Source organism: Saccopteryx bilineata, chromosome 7 (assembly GCF_036850765.1).
Source record: "Saccopteryx bilineata isolate mSacBil1 chromosome 7, mSacBil1_pri_phased_curated, whole genome shotgun sequence".
NCBI lineage: Eukaryota > Metazoa > Chordata > Mammalia > Chiroptera > Emballonuridae > Saccopteryx > Saccopteryx bilineata.
The window spans coordinates 106,648,484-106,663,213 of NC_089496.1; the positions used below are offsets into that span (position 1 = coordinate 106,648,484).

General features: G+C 52.6%; 1 protein-coding gene across 1 annotated transcript in view; it reads left to right on the forward strand.

Annotated features, from left to right (window-relative positions):
* BTBD16 (BTB domain containing 16) overlaps positions 1-11,917 on the forward strand; it is a 40,662-nt gene extending 28,745 nt beyond the window's left edge. Inside the window, exons 9-14 of the mRNA XM_066240394.1 lie at positions 3,657-3,748; positions 4,601-4,683; positions 6,933-7,010; positions 8,081-8,179; positions 9,488-9,676; positions 11,808-11,917. Of these exons, the coding sequence (XP_066096491.1) occupies positions 3,657-3,748; positions 4,601-4,683; positions 6,933-7,010; positions 8,081-8,179; positions 9,488-9,676; positions 11,808-11,876 (610 nt within the window). The 3' untranslated portion in view covers positions 11,877-11,917. The remainder of the gene's footprint in view (positions 1-3,656; positions 3,749-4,600; positions 4,684-6,932; positions 7,011-8,080; positions 8,180-9,487; positions 9,677-11,807) is intronic.
* Positions 11,918-14,730: the final 2,813 nt, after the last annotated feature.

Genomic DNA, 14,730 nt, shown 5'->3' on the forward strand with positions numbered 1-14,730 from the left:
TTTTCTGGAAAAAGGTGCATCTTCTACATGGGGGAATACAGTCATTTTATCCCCAATTTTTTTTATTATGATAAAATATACATAACATAAGATTTACCATTTTAACCATTTTTAAGTGGGCAGTTCTGTGGCGTTGAGGACACTCATGCTGCTGTGCAACCATCACCACCATCCTCTCCAGGATTTTTTTCGTCTTCCTAAGTTGAAACTCTGCACCCTTAAACCATGACTCTCCGTTCCTACCCCATCCCAAGCCCTGGCAGCCACCATTCTTTCTGTTCCTATGAATTCGGCTACGCTAGGTACTTCAGATAAGTAGACTTGTGTAGTAGCATTTGTCCTTTTGTGTCTGGCTTATTTCACTTTGCATAAGATCCTGAGGGTTCATCCAGGTCGTAGCGTGTGTCAGAATTCCAGGACGTATACACAGTCCCTGACTCACGGTGTCCGACTTCCCATTTTCTTACTTGACGATGGTGTGACGTGCAACACATTCAGTAGAAACCGAACTTTGGATGTTGAATGCTGCTCTCTTCCTGGGGCTCGTGATGCTGGGCGGCGGTGGGTGGTGGTTTTGCCCAACTGTCGGCTCATGGGGGTGTTCTGAGCACGTGTAACGTCGTCTGGGCCAAGCTGTGATGTTCTGTAGGTTAAATGGATTAAGTGCATTTTTGACTTGGGACATTTTCAACTTATGACGGGTTCAATAGGACAGTAGCCCATTATACGTTGAGGAGTATATGTATTTTAACACTAAAATGTGAAGGGCTGGCACTAGTGGGACTCTGAGTCTGAGGCTGGACAGAAAGGGTGAATGACTCCCACGGAGGACAGGGCGGAGGAGCGAGAAGCCTCTGCTGACAGCTGCGCTAAAATGACGCGGCGGCTGTCAGAAGAGACCTGCCCCAGGCACTGCCTTTCAGGAGGGATCTGTCCCCAGGGCCTGGAGAGCAGGACCCAGAGCTAACCTGAGTGCCTTGCTCAGCATCAGGAACCTGTGAACTGCCCCCTTCAAAGGGGTCACACCCCCGGGCTTGTCAATGAACTTGAGGAGGCAGAGACTTTGGCCTGAAGTTTGTTTCAGAAAAGTCAGTGCTAAACCCAGAGAGGTCTCTGCACAGACAGAGCTCAAGGCCGGGGAGCTGTGTCCGCCACGCAGGGAAGTGGCTAACTCAGCAGGCAGCCTCCTCCCGCCCCATGTGACATTGGTGAATGCGCTTGTCATTGACTAGCAGCTGTCTCCGCATGCAGACGGCTGACAGGAGCCAGGTCAGAGGACAAACACACTAGGCTGGACTCGGGGGGCCTGGGTGGAGTCCTGGCTCTGTGACAGTCAACCGGGCTGGGCTCTCGGGGCAGGGTGACATTGATTGGTTCAGGGGTTGGTTGTTCTGAGATTCTAGAAAATCAGCAACTGAGGCCACCAATTTTATCCTTTGAGATGGCCCATGGCTTGAGTCATTTAGAGGGTGGCAGTGGTATGAATGCCACCAAGGACAATGCCAGGCACTGAGCAGCTTCTGTCTAGGTCATTTCCCTGGGATGAGAGGACAATGGCGGTAATCCTGGTATTGAGGAGTCACTGGGTACCAGAGACTGTGCCAAATACCTCAGAAGCCCTGTCACTCTATTCCTCCTAACTACTTGGGGAGACACATGTGGCTCAAGTCCCCGCTGGACAGAGGCGCTCAAGGAGGCCCCCGGTCCCATGACTGATGGGCAGCTGGCCCGGAACTGGAACCTGGTCTGTCTAACTCCAAGACCCAAGCTCAGGGACCTTGTTGGGCAATGGATAAGCTGACCTGTGACCTCTCCAGATCAGCCACCATCAATGCCACTTCCTTGTGACCCAAAGGGGTCATAACATCCAATCACCTGACTCAACAAAGCTTTTCCCGAATCCTTTGGGAGAGGTCTGTCCAGAGAGGTTCTGGCTGGTGGTCCGTCGGGTCCCAGTGCCTCTCACAGGATAATCGGGGACCTGGGTTCTGTCCTATGCTCCCAGCATCCTCCCCACACAGCTGCAGAGTTGGTGCTAGAGGCCTCTGGGCAGCAGGGAAATGCTCTCCTCCTGACTGCCTTGTCCTCCTGGATGAAACCATATAACCCTACAGCCTGGCAAGCACTCACTGCTCGGGGGCAGTGCCAGGCTGTGGGCACCCTCATCAGGGTGTGGTCTCGCTCCCCAGAGCACTCAGCTAGGCTGGGGGACGGTGCCAGATTGTCCCCTTCTTTCCTCTTTGACACCCCTGCCCAGCCATGAGGCCGCCTAGCTTGTTCCTCCAGTAAATGGTGACAGAGAGGCCGGAGAGGAGGAATATACCCAGGTCGGGGTAAGAGGGCAGATGAGTGTCATTCATACAGCTAAGAAATCTGTGTTCTCGGGGCATGGCCCACCCCAGCCCACCTCCACCTGCTCTGAGGAATGGGGCGCTGGTTCCCGGATTGGTAACTCTTCCCTCCTGTGAGGACCAGGCTTCCTGTGTTCATGCCTGACCCCTGCACCTCCAGGGACAGGCACCGGTGGATTCTAATGAATAATCATTGAGTTGCCTCACCTGTTTGCCGCAGCACCCCTCGCTGCTCCACAACTCCTCGGCACTCCTAAATTTCTCCCCGGGACCGGGGGCACAGAGAGCAGTGGGAGAGGCCCAGGGGTCCCCAGCTGCTATGAGAACAAAGTATCCTGGGGACAGGTTGGCGGTCACCTCCAGCGGGAGCGGGACGTGGGGCCGGTGGTGCACTGAGTCTGGCCAGGACAGGGCGCAATGGGGACATCACTCTGAGTTCATGGAAAAATAATCTAAAAGTGCCTTGGCCGGTCTCCCGCAGGGTCTGCCCTGAGAGCATGACTTTGTGTTTCCAAAGGGACTTGGAAAGCGTGATCCCGTGCCCCCCCCCCATGTGAAAAGCAGCCCTTTTATGAAGCGAGTGGTTTCCCAACCAGAGCAGTGGCTGTATGTCTGTGTGTACGTGTTTCTTGGGGGGCCGGCTGGTCTTCTCGACTCCGCCTAACCTCCCGCCCCGGGTAGAAACCAGTGGAACTCAGCGATAACACCAACTGTCGCGGAGGCGCTCGGGGAGCTGGCTGCGGGCACCAGAGGCGGCTCCTCCGCCTCTTCCCTTTTTAATTCTGTCAGACAGCGCTTAGGACGCGCCCACATCGGCCGCTTCTTCGAAGGGCGCCGTGTGTAAAGGGGGCGTCAGAAGTCCCGAGTTCCAGTCCTGGCTGAGGTGTTGTTTTCCGTCTGTGAAGTGCAGACACTGATACCAGTCCTCTCTGTAGGTCCCAGGGGAAGCTTGGGAGACTCAGGTGGGAAAACGTATCTTGAAATCCTCTCTATATAAAGTAACCTGTGTTCCCATCAGTCCTTTAGTTACTGTTCGCTGGGCACCTACTATGTGCATGGCTCAGCGTCGGACAGAGAGAAGAATAGAACCATTTGTCTCCCATCCAAGCGGGGTCCGCCTTCACAAAGGTTACCTCAGCAGCTCGCCACGTCCACCCGCTCCCTACCCCACCCCCAGAGAGACCAGGCATGCCGACCCCGGCTGGTGAAACCACTCATCTCTCGGATGTGGCCTTCACCAGCCCTCGCTCCTTCCAGAAAGGAGCTCTCTGAAGGCCTCTTCTTCCTCTCTGTGCCCCTGCCAAGCTTCCCCAAGAAGTGCTGCTTCCTGGAACGGGACGTGGGTCATGGCCTGATGCCGCTCTTCGTCAGCCTGCGTCTGCACAGCATCACCAGAGGTGAGCCTGGCCCGTGAGTCCCTGTCTGTGGGCGGGCTGCTGGGGATCTGCCTGCCTCGCCAGAGGTCTCCAAAGCCGTCAGCTAAGACCTGACATGGTCACCTCTGAGCTGTGTGAGACTTGGGCAAGTCACTGCCTGCTCTCAGTTTGTCTGTCTGTGAAATGGCCATCAGCAGAGCGTCCATGCAGTGTGATGAGGGGCAGAAGGAATTGATGGGTCCTGAAGGCCCACAGCTGCCAAAGACCACATGACTGCCATCTTCCCTGTGCCCTGCCTCCCAGAGGGACAGCCCCTGGAGGAGGCTGGGTTCACAGTTTGGGAGAAAACTCGGGCTGTGCTCCAGATGTGAGGTCCTCCCGCCTCTGGCTGCGGGCCCCGCAGAAGAGGCAGCTGGGGTACGGAAGGGGAAGGGAAATCCTGCGGAATGTGTTTGGGCAGCCCAGCGGCCCCCCCGGTGGGATCTTTGTGTCTGAGAGGACATCTGAGAAATGTTTCAAAGCTGTTTCCAGTTACCCAGATAAAATACCTACCTCTGAAACCCGGCCGCGGGTGAGGGGGCCAGGCAGCTTCGTCCACGTTGCTCCTAGACCCTCGGAAGACACAGATTACTGGATCTCAGCCATCCCCCCTCAGGCAGGATTTGGGGGAAGGGGGCTGTGGACGCTTTAGGGAGGTGCTCTGTTATGTCCCCTTTGGAGGCTGCACACCTCGTGATTCCCAGGGTTGGGGAAGGGCAGGCCGACCTCTGAACCTCAGGTCCTGACTTCCTCCTTTTTCTCTCTGTCAATGAGGCTTTTGCGAGTCTCTTATGAATAAATCCAGTAAAACGTTCCCTTTGTGTCTCTTCCAAGGCAAGGATCTGGATACATTAAAGCGCATTAATTTCTTCCCTGAGTCCTGGCTGGTCCGGATTGTAGCCAACCATTACCAAGCGGTGAGTCCCAGCTCGGCAGGAAAACAGTTATTGAAATCGACTGCCTTTCTGACTTTGCTTTTTCTGGAGATGTGTTTGCATATGAAATCTCGGGGCCTTTGAAGCTGGGCTTTCTGGGTCCTCTGCCAGGGGGAGTGGGGAGAGCTGAGGCCTGGCAGGGACGGGGAGCGGGGAGCAGCCTTGGAACCAGGGGCTAAGAGCATCTACCCTGCTGGCCTGGGTGGTTAGACGGGATGCAGGGGCACCAGCCGTGCCACCTTCCGAACCGAGTCCCCAACAGACACAAATGTCACGTGCGCTTAGTATTGAAAAATGTCTGAAATGCAGAGAAATGGAAAGAAAGCAAATACGTACCAAATATGAGGTCTACCGGAAAGTTCTGTCCGTTTTTGGAATAAAACAAAATACAAATTTTTCTTACCGTCAAGAAACTTTATTAAATAATATAATTACCATTATTATTAATAATTTCTTGCCAGCGTGAGGGCAATTTGTATATCCCATTTTTGAAAAATGTTTTATCTTTTGATGCGAAAAATTGAACCAGTGCTTGTTTGATATCTTCTTCATTTTTGAATTTTTTGCCCTTCAAAAAATTTTGTGAGGACAAAAACAAGTGATAGTCGGAGGGTGCTAAGCCCGGGGAATATGGTGGATGCGACAGACATGCTTCTGTAGCATTTCTTCCTTGTTGAAATTTGTAAAAATTATAGTGGCGTAAATGAACTTTATCAGTAGCCATGGGTACACTATGGCTTCACACATAAGACTAACGTGAATCAACTTTGTTTTAGTTAATTTGCTATGTCAGTATGTATACATTAAGTGATAAAAATAGAGAGGCACACATGCGCCAAATAAACGTGCTTACGTGTTGAAACTTGTTGTGATAGAAATGGACAGAACTTTCCGGTAGACCTTATATATCCATCCCCTCAGACCATCACCCACAGACAACCATCGCTAACATCTTATTGCATCTTTTTTTAAAAATACACTATGAATTCGGCTCACTAACACCACCACGTTCAATGGCTGCAAACTCTTCCTCCGAGAGGATATTCTAATCAATGCCACTTCGCAATTCCTTTATCATAGAAAATGTTTGGTGTTTCTAATTACTAGTTAGCTTTTATACATGGCTGTGTGGTGAACGTATTTGCACATAACAGTTTATTTTTCGGTACCTGGAGTTATTTTCTTGTAGGAGATTCTCAAGAGTGGAAAATACTGGCCCCAAAAGGAACATGCATTTTTGTTCCTGATTCATATGAACAAATCTGGGGCCAAATTACTCTCCTCCCCACGGTAATAAGTGAGTGTGCCTCCCTTTTTCTGTGTTCAGCAATGTAGGGCTTGTTTCGTCCAGGTCCCTTCTGTTAATTGAGACGTGAGCAATAGCATCTCGTTTTTTAATATGCCTTTCCTTTCTTACTGGGTAATATGAATATTTTTCCATGTGGCACTTCCCCCTTTGTGAATTGTCTGTGCAAATGGTTGGACTTCTTATGTATTTCCAAAGCCTGCATTTTCAGGGATGAAGTAGAGCAGTGTTTGAGTTCTGAAGATGTATGAGTCACTAGTTAAAATTCAGTGCTGCCCAACAAATACCTATTGTGATGTGCAAACCACAGAGCTCAGTGCCCCCTGCCCAGGAGACGAGGACTCCGTGGAACTACTCTTCTCTGACCACTCTTCTGCTGTAAAATCATACAGAACTGCGCCCAGACAGAGCAGGGGTGGGGAAGGGCCCCAGAGAGAGAGGACAGTCAGGGCGGGCAGCTCAGGAAGTCCCCTACTGCCCTCTTCACGTCCTTCTGACCCCGCCCACCTCCTTCCTTGTATACCCCCTGCTGCCACTGCCATCCCCCTGAAATCAACTTCCGCCTGCCCTCGCCTGCAAAAGTGGAGCTGGCCACGTGGGGCTGTCTTTGCTCTGGACCTTAGGGCTATGATCATTCGCTGCCCCAAGATCAAGCTAGCTTATATACACATTTCCTTTCCCCCATGAGACTCCTGGGGCACTTTGTCCTTGTCTTTGCGCTCTCTGAGAGCAGGGAGCGTGGTACCTGGCACCCAGGAGGTTTCGGTAAACGCGATGGCACAGACTGGACCGGCTGAAGGGCTGAGTGTCGGGTGCGGAGACAGAACGCTCCTGGGCACAGTGGGGTTGGGAGGGTCCACGGACTGACGTGAAGATGCTGTCAGGCGCTCGGGCCGCCGGTAAGCTGCGTGCATCTCCTTTTCAGCTGGAGAACGGGGGCGACATGGCTTGCATGAACGATTTCAGCACCCAGGCAGTGAGGTTCGGGCTGCTCTTCCACAAGGTACTGACGGCTGGGCCTGACCGAACACGGAGGAGGACCATCTCCTCCTGCACTAGGTTAAGGACCTTTGTAGGATCACTCCTTACCTCCGGTAGGAAGGCCAGGGGAGAAGAGAGAGTTGAAGGCACCGCTCTGTACACTCACCACCCCCTAGGAGATAAAATTCTCAAGACAAGGGCCTGGAACAGGCCGTTCCGTAACCTGATATATGCGCCCAAAGTTTCCCCACGAGGGCGACCCGTCGTTCCGGTTTTCAGGGACGGAGGAGTTTCCCTGGGGTGCAAATTTCTGCTGTAAGATCACACAGACTGGGAAGGCTGGCGTGAGTGAGTCATCTCCTCCTGCACACACACAGAGAGATGCCAGCTGCTCCCCGTGGGGAAGCACTCCAAGCCCGGGGTTTAAGGCTACAAGGGTAAACCTATTCTGAGCGGCTGTTTCGAGGGTCCCTGGAATCAAAATAACAGTGAGTCTGGGAGCTCGGCTACAAGGCCTCTGGGTGCTGGGTCACCCAGGGGCATCGGGGCTGCAGACTGCACCCCGGATTCCCTCCGATAGGTACGAGTCTGCAGGAAACTGCCTCTCTCCAACTTCTTTAAAGCGACCCCAGTAGTTACCTCAAGAGAACTCGTGTCAGGGAAGTGGGATCCTGAATCGATCATCAGAGACTCTGCTCTGGGTCAGGCCTGGATGGGCTGGGTCCACCCCCTGCCCGTGACCAGGACATTTTGCAACACCATGAGTACAGAGTGTCCCTTAGGCCCATGAAGTTGGAACAAAATGCTTTGTTTCCGAGGTCTAAAGACCACAGGTCATCGAAGACCATGTCCAACTCATTCTTGTCCCTGCTATAAAGGACATGTAGAGCAAATCGTCACTGAGTGGTATCCTGTAGGATCTGCAAAGTCACTTCCTATGCTTCCTGCGTTAAAATTGCTATTGTGCTTAAAATCAGTGGTCCCATTGGTCCTTTTGTGGTGGTAGCTAGAATTTGTTGCACTATGGCCTCTTGCCCTTGAATGCAGAAGACTTTTCCCCCCCGTCCTTTTGTTGCTTCCTTCCCGATTTAGGAATATACAACTCATTCCAGAATGATCGCTATGTATGGATTCTTCTTTGAGATGAAGGGAGTCAAGAACGACACGGCCGAATACAGTTTTTACCTGCAGGTAAGGAGGTCCGAGCGCAGGCAAGGTGCGTCTCTGAGACAGCCGTTTGGGCTCAGAGTCAGTGCATGCTAAGTGAAGAGTGACTGATTCATCATTATTTAGTAACTAATATGGAAAGCGCGGTAAGCCTGGTGCTAATCACCGTCACAGACCTGATGCCATTTGATTTTTGCAACCATCCTGGGATTTTGTGATGGTTAGCCCATTGAAGAAAGGACAGTCTCAAGATTGAGTATCTTCATGTTCACAAGAGGCGAAGCTGGAGGTAGACTAGACTTGGACGCCACCTTGGGGGCTCAATTCATCTTCAGTTCCTCCCTGACGGGGGATGCGGTACAGACGGTCCATCTGCCGTGGGGTAACAGGAAGTGTCTACAGGGGAAAGGGAACGGTCAGGCTTAGACTGGCAAAGCCGGGCAGGGAACAGGATACCAGAGAAGTCAGAAGGGTGACTGGCTTCTCCTGAATGCTCCGGCCGGACTTTCAGGAGAGGCAGGCCAGGGCTGTGTTTGAGAGCAGAGAATCTGAAGTCAAATGCCGGGTGAGCCCATCTGACCTTGTCAAGCCTGTGACCTCTCCTCTGTGCATTCACAACTTGTCTCACCAGGCTGTCGCAGTAGTAATGTATTAATTTGTGCAAAGGGCTCAGAACAGGGCCTGGCACAAAAAACACTCTAGGATGATGATGACAATGACCAGGAGAGCTGTGATGTGGGGCCACTATGTTCCACTCAGGATTTGCCTTATATGTCTTGAAGACCCCGGGTCCTTGAGAAAGCGAATCTTAAACCTTTTTCTATCACCACCAATCCCAGTAGCTGGGATGGAGGGCACGTGCAAAGAGGCTCGAATTTCAGTCCTGGCTTCACCGTTGCCTTGTTACGTGCCCTTGGGCAAGTCACGCCTTCCTCCTTGGTTCTGTGCTTGGTCTTCAGGGACTCGGGCAACTCCCTCCATAATGGATTTCACTGGATGGAAGAGATGAATTATGTCACTATACCTGTCAAAATGCTTTCCTGAATACAATGTTGGTTTTTTTAATTCTGGCCAAGTTCCACGAAGACCTTCCAATTCAATAAGCTTGACGTATTGACATTCCCTGGGTTGGCCAAACCCCGGTTCATTTGGCCAGTACTTTGCACATGGTCAGGGCTCCAATGCCGGCTGAGTCGGCATGGCGGCACTCAGAAAATGCCCTCCTGCGCCCTGCACACGTTCTGCAGGTGGGCCAGCGTGCCAGGAGCCCGGTATCGCTGACTCTGGGTCATCCTGTGTCAGTTCCACCTAAGGCGATCACCCTCCTTGCAGAGATTAAGGCCCACGGACGTGGGATTCCCCTCCTCCGTGTGTGAGCACGGCCTCGTCAGCCTGCGAACGGAACGCTTGGTCAAGTATGAGATCAGAGCCCAGGCCCTGGTGGACGGCCGATGGCAGGAGTTCCGGACGAGACTGGTCGTGCAGAAGTTTCGGTTCACTGGGCTGTCCTGCAAAAGTGAGGTGAGTGTTTCTCTTTTCTCTCTTATTTTGTGTTTCCTCTTTCTCTCCTGTACCCCTTTTTTGGGGGGATCACTGGCTTCTCGTCACCAGGGACCTAGAGAAAAAGCTTGCTCAGTTTCTTAAGGATTATCACACCCCAAATAACTCTAAGGAACAGTCTCCTAGCATAGAAAGTTGGGGATACACAAAAATGTAACCCAGATCACCCTGTCTGATGTGGGTCCCACCCAATCCCCTGTATAGATGTCGAAGGGTGTTTTTCTGGAGGAGGGGAGGCTTTGTGGGGTGTCTTCGCTGCTGCTGCCTCCACTCTTGGCTGGGCAGCACCTGTCACTTCTGCTGAAATCCAGGGCCCCGTGCACCTGCGTCCATGGGCCGTGTCAGCATCCAGGCAGATTCGGTACCTGGCCTGGCTCCTGCTGGCTGCGACCCAGAAATTGCCAAGAGTTTGTCTGTAGTTCTAGAAGGAGCTCCGGGTTATGAATTCTGGGAGGTGGGGGCCTCCCTGCTGCCCGGTGGGGAGTAGGACTTGGCCTCCAACCACGGAGTCATTCCCAGTCCAGGCTGCTCCGCAGAACCACTGGCCCTTTGCAAGGTCCCCAGGTCGGCACGCTACCCAGCTGAGACCAGGGACTTCATGGTGAGGCCCAGGTATCAGTGTCTTTGCAGGCTCCCCAAGTTCTTCTCTGTGATGTCGGAAATCAGAAGAGCAATTTCCTTTGTGAAGGCAGGAACGGGGAAGGCCGGGACACGGGCCGGGAATTTTGGAAGGGGAGTTCTGAGGAGCTGAAATACTCTGCGTCAGGGTGACCAGGGTGGGGCCACATAGGAGTGCTTACTTGTGAAAATTCATCAGGTGTTCCCCGTAAGATCTGTGCACGTTACTGTATGTAAGTTATACTTAATGGTTTTTAAAGATTTTATGTTTATTCATTTTAGAAAGGGGGGAGAGAGAGAGAAGAAAAGAGGGGGAGAGGATGGGAGGAGCAGGAAGCATCAACTCCCATATGTGCCTTGACCAGGCAAGCCCAGGGTTTCAAACTGGCAACTTCAGCGTTCTAGTTTGATACTTTATCCACTGCGCCACCACAGGTCAGGCAGTTATACTTAATTTTTTAAAATTATTTTAATTAGCTTGACCAGGCGGTGGCACAGTGGATAGAGCGTCAGACTGGGATGCGGAGGACCCAGGTTTGAGACCCCAAGGTCGCCAGCTTGAGCGCAGGCTCATCTGGTTTGAGCAAAGCTCACCAGCTTGGACCCAAGGTCACTGGCTTGAGCAAGGGGTTACTCGGTCTGCTGAAGGCCCACGGTCAAGGCACATATGAGAAAGCAATCAATGAACAACTAAGGTGTCGCAATGAAAAACTGATGACTGATGCTTCTCATCTCTCTCTGTTCCTGTCTGTCCATCTCTGTGTCTCTGTAAAAAAAAAAAAAAATTTAATCATATCACTTATTTCAGAGGGTCGGTGCTTATCTTTTTCCCCTTTTTTTTTTTTTTTTTTTTTTTTTTTCTGAAGCTGGAAACAGGGAGAGACAGTCAGACAGACTCCCGCATGTGCCCAACCGGGATCCACCCGGCACGCCCACCATGGGGCGACACTCTGCCCATCCTGGGCGTCGCCATGTTGCGACCAGAGCCACTCTAGCGCCTGAGGCAGAGGCCACAGAGCCATCCCCAGCGCCCGGGCCATCTTTGCTCCAATGGAGCCTTGGCTGTGGGAGGGGAAGAGAGAGACAGAGAGGAAAGCGCGGCGGAAGGATGGAAAAGCAAATGGGCGCTTCTCCTGTGTGCCCTGGCCAGGAATCGAACCCGGGTCCTCTGCACACTAGGCCGATGCTCTACCGCTGAGCCAACCGGCCAGGGCTCTTTTTTCCCTTTTTATTGGATGTATTAGAATGCCACTGATTAACCAAATGATCCAGGTTTCAGGGGCACAATTCTACAACACATCTCTGCATGCTGTACCGTGTGTGCGCCACCCCAGAAAGTCCACTAGGCGGTTCCGATGTGCAGCCCGAGCTGAGAATGAATGCCCTGCCTGGGTGTGAGGCCTCCTCTTCCCCTCAGGGGGCACCTGTGTGGATCCTAAAAGCCCCCTGTGCTGTGTTCTGTCTCTTTGTTTAGGTCTTGAAAATCAAAACCGTGGGCATCCCGATCTACGTCAGCTTTTCATTCATCTTCCCAGCATCTTGATAATTTCCTGAAGGCTCTATGAAAACAACTTTATTTTTCTTCTGTCGCTGGTCTGTATACAAGAAAATAAAGTGACATTAGAGAGGCCGCTGCAGTGTTCCGCCGAGTTTCCTACCTAGTGACGGTCTCCACAGCATGTTCTGCTTGTTGTCGTAGTCCGTTCGGGACAGAGCTACTGCGACTGATGCACAACAGAAATGTATCTATCGCCTATGGTCCTGGAGTCTGGAAGTCCAAGATGGAGATGCTGGCCGATGTGGTGTGGTGTCCCGGTTCATGGCCGGCCGGCCGACCTCTCGCCATGTCCCTGCCCGGTGGAAGGGGCAGGGGAGCTTGCTGGGGCCTCTTCTATGAAGGTGCTCATTCCACTGGGGAGGACTCCGCTCTCGCGATCCAGACACCTCCCAGAGGCCCACCTCCTAACACCATCCCTTCTGAGGGTTAGGTTTCAGCATAGGACACATTCGGATCATAGCGACCGCATTTGTATCGTTTGAGGGTGGAAAGCACCGGAACGGAGTCCATGGGCCGTCACTGACCCCGAAGACCCTGGAGCCCGGCCCTGACTTCACATTCTTGGGGTCCTTGGATGGGGGCCCCAGGAGTAACCAAACCCTCCCACTGCGGTGGGGGGAGAGGTCCACAAGCCTGGCGATGGTCCCTGGCCGTTGGGCTCGGCCGGGACAAGAGGTAGGAAGGGAAAGAGGCGGTGATAAGGTTCAGAGTGACTTACCTTGCTGACCAGTCCACCGTTTTAAACGGAACCCCGTGGTTTGGAAAAAGTAAGGTAAGAGAGTCTTTTTCCCCCCACTTTGCGGATTCGTTTTTCTTTTCGGTGAAACAAAGTGCTACAGTTCAGTGGCTTAGAGCAACACATTTACTATTACATAATTGTTGTGGGTCAGGAGTCCAGGCAGTGTCGCTGGGTCCCCTGCTCACGGTCTCACGAGCCCACAGTCTAGTGGCGGCCGGGCTGTGCTCTCATCTGAAAATGCGACAGGGAGAACCCACATTCAGGCTCATGAGATTGTTGGCAGACGCCCTCCCTTGCAGCTGTATGACTGGGGGCCTGCGGACCGCCTATGGGGAGAAGCCACCAGGTCCTCAAGGCCCCCTGCGGTTCCCGGCCACATGGCTCCCTCTGGAGACATTTCCAAGCATGGCTGTTTATCCTTCAGGCCAGCAGGAGAGCTTCTCACTGTTCATCTGCTAAGAAGAGTCTTGTATTACATAAGGTAATCATGGGGGTGACATCCCATCACCTTGGCCGTAGTCTCTGGGCTGAAGTCAATCACGTGTTCCACCCACACCCAAGGGTAGAGGTTCATACAAGGGTCACCTTAGGGTGTGTCCACCACAGAGTGTTATCCGGTGTCACTGGAGAAGCAATGGAGCATCAGCCCTTCTAGCAGAGGACCGATGTCCTGTGCCCGGCGACCCGGGAGGGAGAGAGGCCGGTGGAAGGTTACACAGCGGAGGAACTGGAGCAAAGGGGCAGGTGTTGGGCCTGTTCTCAGGTGCATGCTCACCCTGCTCCTGCAGCCTCAACGTCTTGCTTCTGGCCAGGTCCAGCCAGTGGGAAGTGGTGACAGGCGTCGGGAGCACAGGGGGCCTGGAGGAACGGGGAGTCCCCCTCTGGGCCACGGGGGGCATTTCCCAGCACCAGCTGTGCCCCCTCTGTGGCTGTAGCTCGCTCTGCCGCCCCGGCTCCCACCGGCAGTGCCCGCCACCTTCCAGCACCCATCAGACTGTAACGCCAGCTCCTTCCCCTGTCCCTCCAGCTCTGGGGGGGGGAGGGGTGAAGACTCCCCGCTACTGCCAGTCCCTGGGAGGCCCCTCTCCCCTGTTGGTCTTCTTGGCTTTCCTTTATCTGTGTCATCATTTCTCTGTGTTATTCTGTTTAAAACCCCTGGGGTCATTCCTGCTCTCCAGAGTAGCCCCTGATACAAAGGGTTTGGATGAGCTGGCAAGGTGGCCCAATGGTGTCGACTGTTGGAAGACATGGCCTCAGTCATTCCTCCCACCCCCGCAGGGCCAGGCTTAGGGAGACGCAAGTGAGGCTCTCCCCTTGGGTCAAAATACTCAGGAATCCAGATATGGAGCATTTCAATGCAATATTTTAAAAAATCAAAATCAGTACAAAAAAAAAATCTATGATGTAGCTCAGTGAATTACCATAAGGCGAACATACCCATATAACTAGCACCCAGATTTAAAACAGAGCATGAACAGCACCCACGACACCCCACCTCGCCGCCCCCACTGCCAGCCCCTACCTCTCAAAGGTACACACTATCCCAATGTCCATCACGGCTAATTAGGGCGTTTAGCGCAAATGTTTAATATGCAGAGCCCCACGGCGTGCCCTGGCGTGCGCCTGCACCCTTTATTCAACTTCCTGTTTCAGAGAGCCCTCCACGAGAGCTGAAGTTTATTTTCAAGTAAGTAGGACAGTTTCATTTTCTTTAAATGAAATGTTAACCTCTGTAAAATAATAAAGGTTTGTCAAACTAAAAAACTTGGGAAAGCAAAGAAGAAAATAAAACTGGCCGGGACCCCCATTCCTCGGCAGTTTGGCAGGTGACCTTCTGGAATCATTTTTAAATGGGATCATGCGGTGCGTCTTTCCTTAGAACCTGACTTTTGTTTCCTTTTCACAAGAGTTCAACAGGCTCTTTTCTTTAACAGAGCAGCATGGTTTTAGGAGAGGAGGCGTTGATGTATTTGCCTCACCTCCAAACTGAAAAACTGTTCAAAGTCAGAAAAGTCACTCGTTGCTGGCCCTCTGTGAACGCTGCTTCCTTGTCCAGGAGAAGGGTGTAAACCAGCCTCTCCGCCTCCCCCTGGCTGTGAG